The 10323-nt window shown below is 37.8% G+C and overlaps 1 protein-coding gene across 1 annotated transcript; it reads left to right on the forward strand.

Annotated features, from left to right (window-relative positions):
- The first annotated feature begins 277 nt into the window (after nucleotides 1-277).
- On the forward strand, nucleotides 278-5079 carry LOC127626369 (transmembrane protein 169-like). Its single transcript, XM_052102110.1, has 3 exons — nucleotides 278-439; nucleotides 618-923; nucleotides 4064-5079. The coding sequence occupies exons 2-3, from the start codon at nucleotides 683-685 to the stop codon at nucleotides 4696-4698; spliced, it is 876 nt and encodes a 291-aa protein (XP_051958070.1). The 5' UTR covers nucleotides 278-439; nucleotides 618-682; the 3' UTR covers nucleotides 4699-5079.
- The last annotated feature ends 5244 nt before the right edge of the window (nucleotides 5080-10323 follow it).

Here is a 10323-nt window from a genome sequence, read left to right on the forward strand (position 1 = left end):
ATTGTATTATAATTTATAATTTTATATGTAATTTTATAAATTATTATTAATGTATTTTTTGCATGGTAACGCATTGTTAGGAAGTAATGATTAATCGGTTTTGCTGGCATCTTATGGTTTGTTTTCCAAACTCGTTTAAAGATTCATGCTTCTGCAGAACGCCGGTTGCCAGGCAGAGCCCACCACAGTCTGAGCATGCGTACGGAGCGAAGCGCGCGCACGCCGATGATTGGCTGAAGAATTGCATTCCGCTGGGCAAGGAGGAGAGGAAAAGGGGTAGGACACGCTTTGGGGCGCGCCGCACGATCTCCGGTGTAGCACTGTCCGGGAAAAAATAAACCGAGTGCTACAATGGTACACGTGGTGAAGACTTGCAAAATCATCATTTGAACAAAAGAAAGCGTCATCTCCATGCATTTGTATTTGCTACTGATGCAAGGTAAGTGTTCTTCAGCATCGTGCATTATCACATCTATGTACACAAAAGCAGACAGTTAACACGGTGTGGTGACTTGAGACTGGGGACTATTGCAGGTCAACAGATGATGCTATCATTCAATGCATGCAATTCAAAGTAACATATCACAAGCTATATTTATTTTCCCCTACACTAAAAGAAAACATCAGATGACATCACCACCATCTTAAGGGTTGCAAAGGATTCATCAGTAGGAGGCACATCATGAGTGAAGGGGCATCTGGAAACACCACTGGTATGGAGTTGGAGGGTGTGAGGACAGAGGAAACCCCAGTAAACACACTGCATAGGTCAGCAGAAGAGGAGGGAACCACCACACGGAGGAAAAAGAAGAAGAAAAAGAAGGAGATCATCTACCGCTCTGACCTGGAGGACGATGATGAGGATGCAGGGGAGGGAACGTCAGCAGATGTGGATGGAACTTTTGATCCTCGACCTGAAGAAGGTGAAAACACACAAAACCTGTTGTTATGTTATCTGAGGCACGTCTGGGTCATTTACAAATAAGGCTGAGGCGATAAAAATGAGACATTTTTATAAATCTAGATTAAAGTTTGTGTCCATGTCGGTTCAACACATTTTTAAAAACATCTATAGCATTTTATACCAAAAAACAAAATAAAAAATGTTATGTGCTGCAACCATCAAGTTCCTTGCACCTTGAATACATGAGAGCGGACACAACTTTAATCATTAATTTCAAAAACGTTTAAATATATTTAAAGGTGAAGGCTAAACAAAATTACTTTGAAAATGTGATTGAAAATGATTAACCATCAAGTAAAAGGTAGTAAAATACTTTTCTTGCCCCTTGAATACTTGAGTGTACACAACTTAATTATTTAAAAATATTTTAAGGTAATATATATATATATATATACACAACAGTTAGTTCCGGTCCTCAAATCTGATTGGATGAGAGATGTTCCATGAGCACTGATGGTGTGACAGCATCATTTACATTTACATTTATGCATTTGGCAGACGCTTTTATCCAAAGCGACTTACAGAGCCCTTATTACAGGGACAATCCCCTGGAGCAACCTGGAGTTAAGTGCCTTGCTCAAGGACACAATGGTGGTGGCTGTGGGGCTTGAACCAGCATCCTTCTGATTACCAGATTACCAGTTATGGTGCTCAGACCACTACACCACCACCACTCCATACCGCATCATCACTCGGACGCTTCACTGTTTGTGCATCACTCCACTTGTGTTCGTGCTGTTCTAAACTAAAGTGTAAGAGTAGTGCAGATCTGTTAAGAGTTACTGTATAAGTGTCTCTTACATGAATTTTGTATTTTATTTTTTGACATTACATATGTTCGCCAGCAGGTGGTGGCAAAATATAATTTTGGTGTGTAATATGAGCCAGTTGGTGACGTGAAGTGAATCCGTCAGTCATTGTTTACGTACAACAGCACTCCGTGATCGCTCGTATTACTACTACACGACTACAGCTAGAAAATAGCTTTAAACGGCTTTAAACGAACAACTTCAGCATTACGGCTCATCACAGCTGAGAGACACAACAGACTGATCGATTACACAATGGGTGCTGTTTAAAATGGCGGAGGACATTGCGGTTTCTATAGTGAATGACTCTTGCGACCGGCTACCGCAAAATAGGGAGAAATACCCCCCCGCTTGGACGCTATTTTTCCACTGAGAAAGCTGATCTTCAGAAAGCTGACAGCATCTCTGCTTGGGAGTGGTAACAGGTCTCTCTCTCTCTCTCTCTCTCTCTCTCTCTCTCTCACACACACACACACACACAAACACTCACACATCCTTGTTTGTCCAATAACTTGTAAGAAACAGCACAAGCCGTGATACTATTTCTGAAGTATCATTTTTGAATTCCTAACGGAGGCTTGAACGCATCATTTGTTTTGAACCAGCAACGGCAGATTCTGATCGCTTGCGTAAGAAAGTACTTCCATGCACAAATGCTTTTTTTGCCTGTACTCGGTTTTTCCTAATTTTTTAAATGTACTTGTTCATTGAACTGTTGTATATAAGCAATATCACACTCGCAATCATGCTATATGACCCTATATCAGCACTGCTGTGATTACCTACGGCACTCTAATCACAGCAGTGCTGATATAGGGCCATATCGCACTCTTGCTCGTGTGATATTACTTAAATATATATATATATATATATATATATATTTCATACACAATCTTTAGTCTTTTTTTCACATAAAATGTTGGATAAACCATATGACATATTTTTAAGCCCCTGAAAATAATATCAAAATGATTTTGAACTCAGAAACTGAAAACATGTTCAAGAAGAGGGGTAGTTTTGTGTGCATTGCATTTTTAATATATTTTGTTAGCAAAAATATTAAAAAGTTAATAAATCTGGATTAAAAAATGAGCGACACCTCATTGACCAGTATGTTACAGTATGTTGTCATCCGTCTTCTAGTTGTGCTTGATTGTGGGGACCATATACAATCACACATTTCTGAGGGATCAGACAAAGTATTATTTTGATTATTGTATATTATTTTATGGTATTTGGAGATTAACTGTTGTGTAATGTTTGTACAAGTGCAACAAAATGTGCATGTGCCCATATATTGAATGTAATGAGATAAAAAGAAGATGCCACCAGACAGACAACATGCAGTGAAGCTCCAAGAGTAGACCAAAGACTGTTCCTTCAGAAATAGTCCTTGGATGAAGTATTCTGTATCTTTCATGTTTTTATTCTGTCTGCGTTGTTGCATGTTCATTATTATATTGTTTCTTCTGTTAGAGTGTTATGGACTAAGCTTAGTCACTCGCTAAAAGCATTTTTCTGGGTATTCTGTGGCTGCTGATGTGGACTTGAAACATCATAATGGTTTTTTGCTCATCCATTAACACACTCACTGTTTCTAAAGTATAGCAATAAGGCATAAACATTATACATGCAACCATGATTTTAGTGTTATAAAACCACTCATTACCCTTATCTGTGTAAAGTTATACGAGTCAATCACGAGACGGCAATATTTTGTCCAGATCTATGGGAGCAAATGATTCAAAAGTACATAAAAAATAAAAATGCATTTCACACAAAACAAGTACTTGAATACACCACGATTATGAGCATGCTTTCAATAAAAAGAGTTAAAAGTATTAAAAAAAAGAGAATAAAATAGAAAATCAAAGTCTCATTAAAAGCTGAAATTCTCGGAAAATAAATGTTGGCATGAGTAGTGAAGAATAATCTTTTATTAACATTTCTTTAAGTATTAAGCAGGGAAACAAATGCGTTTTCAAATATGATTAATTTTCAAATCGTCCACCAAGTCATGTGGTGTAATCCTGAGAAAAGACCATTAAATGGCATAAAGCTAGTAAATCCTTGATTTTAACTAACTAAAATACATTTTTGTATCTATACTTTTGAACCATTGAAATATTTTAATGTTTATGGATTGGCCCCATTCACTTCCATTGTAAGTGGCTCCAGCAACCTCAATTAGTTGAAATACATTTTTGTGGGAATTAACATTATGCCACAAATGCTATCGATTGAGCTCAACTTGTATTGAACCCCAAATATCTGTCTTTGTCATTCACAGAAGAGGAGGATATACCTCCCGACAGCCGTTTCGTGACTCTCGCTGGCACCATAACGCGAGGAAAACGGAAAGGCCAAATGGTAGACATCTATATGACCCTCACTGACAAAGAGTTGAGAGACATGGCGCGTTCCAAAGAGCGTCTAGATGCGGAGTGCGACGGAGTCGCTGAAGCCAAGCAAAAACCCTGCACACTAGGGGTCAGCCAGGGCCCTCATGTTTTCCTCTGGAGCCTTTCCTGCTCTCCATTCATCTTCTTTCTCTCCTTCATCTTGTCGTTTTACTACGGGACGCTCACCTGGTACAACGTCTTCCTGGTTTACAATGAAGATCGCACCTTCCTGCACAAGATCACAGTGTGTCCTTTGCTCATCCTGTTATATCCGGTGCTGATCATGGCATTGTGTGTTTGTATGGGGGTGTATGCCGCTGTCACCCAGCTCTCCTGGGTGTTTGGAGAATGGTGGCTGGCGGTCAGGGACCTGGAGAAGGGCTTCTGTGGGTGGATGTGTGTGAAAATGGGGTTGGAGGACTGTGCCCCGTACAATGTGGTTGAGCTTCTGGACTCTGACACTCTTTCCGGGACTCTCCGGGGAAAGAGGATAGAAGATGTTGAGACAACTTCTGCTTTGTGAACTGTAAAAGATGGAATAGCATTGATCTTATGAGAAGTCATAGTAATAGGATTATGAGATCTTAAAATTGTAAGATATCGTACGAGTTGGCTCAAAAATGCTTGACTTTTATTGCCATAGAGAAATATAAACAAACCAATGAACAGTGATATCAAGTTTTCTCCTTAGTTTAACACCTAACCTTAAAGTGAAACTCCAAACCGTAAACCTAACCATGATTTTAGTAGTTAAATCACTGTTGTGTATTAGAGGTCAACTGATAATGGATTTTGCCGATACCTATTACTAAGGTCGTGGAAAAGGCAGATAACAGATTAATCCGACGATAGTTTTTAAAATCGATTTATAGCACAATTTATAAATATGTTTTTAGACTTTCCTTACAATGATGGGCACAGATATACAGGTAGAGGCTGCAAGAGTCCAACATAAATAAAAAATAACAAAATCTTAGTTGGTCCTTGTGGTGGCGCAGTTACTCGCCTCAATCCGGGTGGCGGAGGACAAGTCTCAGTTGCCTCCGCTTCTGAGACCGTCAATCCGCGCATCTTATCATGTGACTCGTTGTGTATGACGCAGCGGAGACTCACAGCATGTGGAGGCTCATGCTACTCTCCACGATCCACACACAACTCACCACACACCCCATTGAGAGCGAGAACCACTTATCGCGACCACGAGGAGGTTACCCTATGTGACTCTACCCTCCCTAGCAACCGGGCCAATTTGGTTGCTTAGGAGACCTGACTGGAGTCACAGGGACTTTTATTTTTAAATAAGAGTAGACTTGGCTCCATTACAATGCTCTATATTTAAGAATATGTTTAATGTCTATATATTCACCAGATAAAGGGTTTTATATATATATATACTTAACCAGATGAGGTTGGAGGCTTGATGTATATGCTGATTGCTGAAGGGGCACGTTTCCATATAGTCACATTTTCATAACATAGATTTTTGCAGATAACCGATAGTTCCAAAAGGCAACTATCGGCACCGAATAATTGGTTAAACCAGTATATCGGTCTACCTCTATTGTGTAGCACTGAAAACAAGGAAACATCTGTGTTTTGAATGAGCGTTCTGATGATTTTTCCTACATTTATTTAACTTTCGTGCAGTATGGAAGAAAGAAGAAAGAAAACATTGTGTTTAGAATGAGTAGAAAGAAAGCGAATTACGGTTTATTCTGCAGCTGCCAAATTATTCTGAAAAATAAGAAAAATTACAATTACAGCTGTAACAATTAACTAATCATGAAAAGCATACAGCAGTCCGTGTAGGTCTACTCATGTTGGGTTTTTATTTGTGTTATCTATTTAACGTGTGTTTTTGCAGTGGTTGAGCATTGTTACCAATCACAGATAAGTCCGTTGCTCACTTTCAATATGTAATGGATTCAAAATTCAAATAAAACATCAATAAAGGGATTCACGGTTCTTAGCTTGTTTCGGATGCATAGCCATCATAAAGAATGAAGCATGTAGTTGATCCACCCAAAATAAGTATTTAATGTAAATTTTATTAATTTAAATTAATCGCAATTACAATTTCAAGGGAAATAAAGCGTTGGATAGTAGTCTAGCTCGATTTGAAATTCTGTTTGTTGATTAGTTGGTCACTATGGGAATAAAAGTCTTTCCTTTTCTTATGAGCCAATTCATACAATATCATTTACAATTTTGCCATCTCGTACAAATTATTACGAGTCGTTATAAGACTGTGTTGGCTCTGCAGACATGTTGTAGATTACCAAATGCAAATAATTAGGCAAATTTCTTAGTTTGTAAAACAAACAATCAACCGTTACAAAAATCGAGAGTTCACTGCAAATTTGCCGCAAACCTGCCTCAAATTCACCACTGATTATTCCCAAATGCAAATGAGCTTTGCAGCAAATTTGTGGAAAATTGTCCAATGTTGCCAAAGGTTTGCTGCAGGTTCACCACTACCGGTTAAGAGCTGCAATCTTCTGGCAAATGTTTGCACTAATCACAAGCTCATTTGCATGAAAATAATGAGCCGCAAATTTGTGGCAGGTTTGCAGCTAGTTTGCCAGAACTCTGGATTTTTGGATGAGAAATGTTTTCAGTCATTGATATCATCGTACATTTGCCACGTAGACTTAAACTGTGAGCACCTTTACTGAACTGTTGTCACAGTTTTTGTTATAAATAGAGGCAAAACTATTTTCTGTGGAATTCGACAGCATGCCACAGAGATTAGAAGCTCTTTCCGCTGTCTGTTTTTTCTTCCTCATTTAAAACATTTCACACATACATGGCTTCCGACATAAAAATTACCATAGAGCAATTGGCTCCTAAACTGAAACATTAACAGTGTTTTTTAGTTGCCAAATTAAATATACAGAATTGCACGATTTAAATGGTTGTTCAGAAGCAAGATAATATAAATGGTTTAAATGGTTGTTCGAAGACATCTGATAATAGACTTACCGGTCGATAGTTTTTCAAATCAATATATATATCACGGGACATTTAATTATAAACAAGCCTGAAATATTTTTAAATGTCTGTGCTCCCAGTTGGGAACTCACTGACGTCTGAGAAAGTGACTATGATTCAAACCTCCTGTGTTCAAATCTGTTTTGTGAATCTGGTTCAGCTGATTGTTTAAAAAGACCCAGTTCAAAACAAATGTATTCAATAACTCAAAAAATGATATCCCCTTTATTGGACACTTTTGCTCGCTGAATAAATTAAACATGGCTGACTGTGAATAGGCATTCCTACATGGGCATCAGTAACTAAAAACACTTGCTTTGATGACATGTTGCTTTCACACCGCTTGGTGTTAGTATAAGTCCAAGACGACAAACACATTTTTTTTACTGAGTTCCCGCTTTAAAAGAGAAAACATCAAGAGTCTTCTATTTGCACTGATTTATCGTAGAGTAGGTCCGGGAAAACCTGGCGTCCTGAGATCAAACTGTTGTTTTTATTTACACTTCTGACCAAAAAGAATCTGAATGAGACTGAAACTCATTGAATAGCTCTCGTCAACTATTTTAAGTATTTATCTTACATCTTAAAACATTCCATTAATTCCAAAATAACAGAGTGATCTGAAGTCTCTCTCGTGACATGGAGATAGCTAGCTAGCTAGTATGTGTCATGTAGTTCTAGATGACATATTTCAACTTAAATATCCTTTTTAATCTTTACTTCTGGCATTTATTGTTTTTCTCTTTATTTTTTTGTCAGAATGTGATTTTAACTGGACGTGAGTCAGCCACTAAACTAAATAGTAGACAAATTAACCTCGTACACTCTCTTCCATGCACTGGAGTTTCGTATTATTACAGTGTTATATTTTTGCTCTAAGTAAGGGCGCTTTGTGTTTTCACTGGTGTAACAATGGTGCTATGATAGTGTTCACTAAGGATATCAGCCATTAAACACCACAGACTGTTTCACACACTAAAAGATCACATTAAACATATTGGCTCAATTGCAGAGGATGTGGAATTCAAGGGGGTCCTGTTACATTTTCAGAAATATTTGACTCCTCTACTTCAGGTGGGGTCGAGTCTGGTTCTCATAATTTGAGTTAAGCGTGTTAAAAATATGAAGTCAATAGTAAAGATAAAAGATTTGTAAAGTTGAATACTTTAAAATGTGTAATTATTAGAAGCTCTCCTGGGCAGGTTTGGTGCAAACCAGAGGGTCTCAAACTTTTTGATACCAAGGACCCCCCAGATATGACGAACCCAATCCTAAAACAGAGAAATTGTTTAATGTAAGAGAAAAATAGTAACTGTGGAATTATAAATAAAGCATGCTGTTTGCAAAAATCAAATAATTGGCATTCAGTTTAAATAAAATATCTGGGAATCTTTTACTCTGTATTAAATTGAGTGTAGCTTTCATAGAATAAAATAATCATGATTATTCTCATTATTTCTGACCATTCTTCATAAATTGACCATTTTTTTTTTTTAAGAAGTTAAATTTTACATTTTACCCATCAAAATATTTTCCATTTTATTATAGTTTGGTATTTTTAATTACATTTTATTTCTATTTTATATAAAATTTTTCATTCCAATCTTTATTTTGACTGTTTTATGGCTGCCAAAGTTAAAGCGTTTACTGGTATAATATATAGCGTCTATTGACTACATAATTACATTTCTCAGGGCAGTCTTGTGATACCTCGATCTAGCGGCACTTTCATGTTTAATTAAGGTGGACTGCAACTTTTTTTATTTGTATAATATAAGGTGAATATGGGTAAAGTGGGACCGTTGAAGTATCTATATTAATTTCCTTAAATGGTAAAAAAGGGGAAGTAAACAGTTAACGTTTTGATGTTTTAAATTGATGATTTTACATCTGCATGTGTTTCAGAGCTCATTTCATGATCACCGGCGGAAACCGTAATTATAACGAAAATGACAGAAATTTGAGGCTATAAAAAAAGTTAAAGTTGACTATTGTTTGTAAATGTTATGATTTATGGTGCGAAAGTGTATAAGAAAACATTTCAATTTAAAAGTTAATTACAAATTATTTGAAGATTTGAACATTTTTCCTCTGTCCCACTTTACCAATACAAAAAAAAAAAAGATCTGGGATTTGGTCAAAAGAGGGTTTTCAAAGGTCTAGAGTATTTCTTAATTCTTAAAGACTCCCTAAGCTTTCTAAAATGGTATAATATCAGGTTATGTGGCATTTGTATCATAACTAAAAATACCAAGAAAGTGGGGGCCTGGGTAGCTCATCGAGTACTGACGCTGAATATCACCAATGGAGTCGTGAGTTTGAGTCCAGGTCTCCTAAGCAACCAAATTGGCCCGGTTGCTAGGGAGGGTAGAGTCACATGGGGTAACCTCCTCGTGGTGGTGATTAGTGGTGCTCGCTCTCAATGGGGTGTGTGGTGAGTTGTGTGTGGATCGTGGAGAGTAGCATGAGCCTCCACATGCTGTGAGTCTCCGCGGTGTTGTGCACAACGAGTCACGTGATCAGATGCACGGATTGGCGGTCTCAGAAGCGGAGGCAACTGAGACTTGTCCTCCGCCACCCGGATTGAGGCGAGTAACCGCGCCACTATGAGGACCTAGTAAGTAGTGGGAATTGGGCATTCCAAATTGGAGAAAAGGGAATAAATAAAAAATGGCAAGAAATGTAAAATTTCCAAAAAACTACAATTAAATCAAGGACATTTTTACATTATTTTAGTTGGTTTTTGAATTATGAAAAAGTCAAAGAATAATCTGTAATACTCTTGGTGGGGATGGACTGGCGACCTGTCCAGGGTGTCCCCCGCCTTTCGCCCAATGTTAGCTGGGATAGGCTCCAGCCCCCCGCGACCCTGTACACAGGATAAGCGGTTGACGATGGATGGATGGACTCTTGGTGGGACCCGGTCCGCCACTGGTTTCAAAGCACAACTCTTGTTTTATAGGACATATATACTGTATATGACAGTATTTATAACATTGTTTATTAAAGATATTTTTTTCTCATTTGTCATCTTAATTTTGTTGCACTCACGTGTACACAAACGTTTTTAACGGAGCACCTATGTGTTATATATTTACCATAAGACCGCCTTTTAAAGGGCTGATGACTCAACCAGTCTGTTAGAACATCTGCACTA

The sequence above is a fragment of the Xyrauchen texanus genome, chromosome 32 (genome assembly GCF_025860055.1).
Source record: "Xyrauchen texanus isolate HMW12.3.18 chromosome 32, RBS_HiC_50CHRs, whole genome shotgun sequence".
In the NCBI taxonomy this organism is placed as follows: Eukaryota; Metazoa; Chordata; class Actinopteri; order Cypriniformes; family Catostomidae; genus Xyrauchen; species Xyrauchen texanus.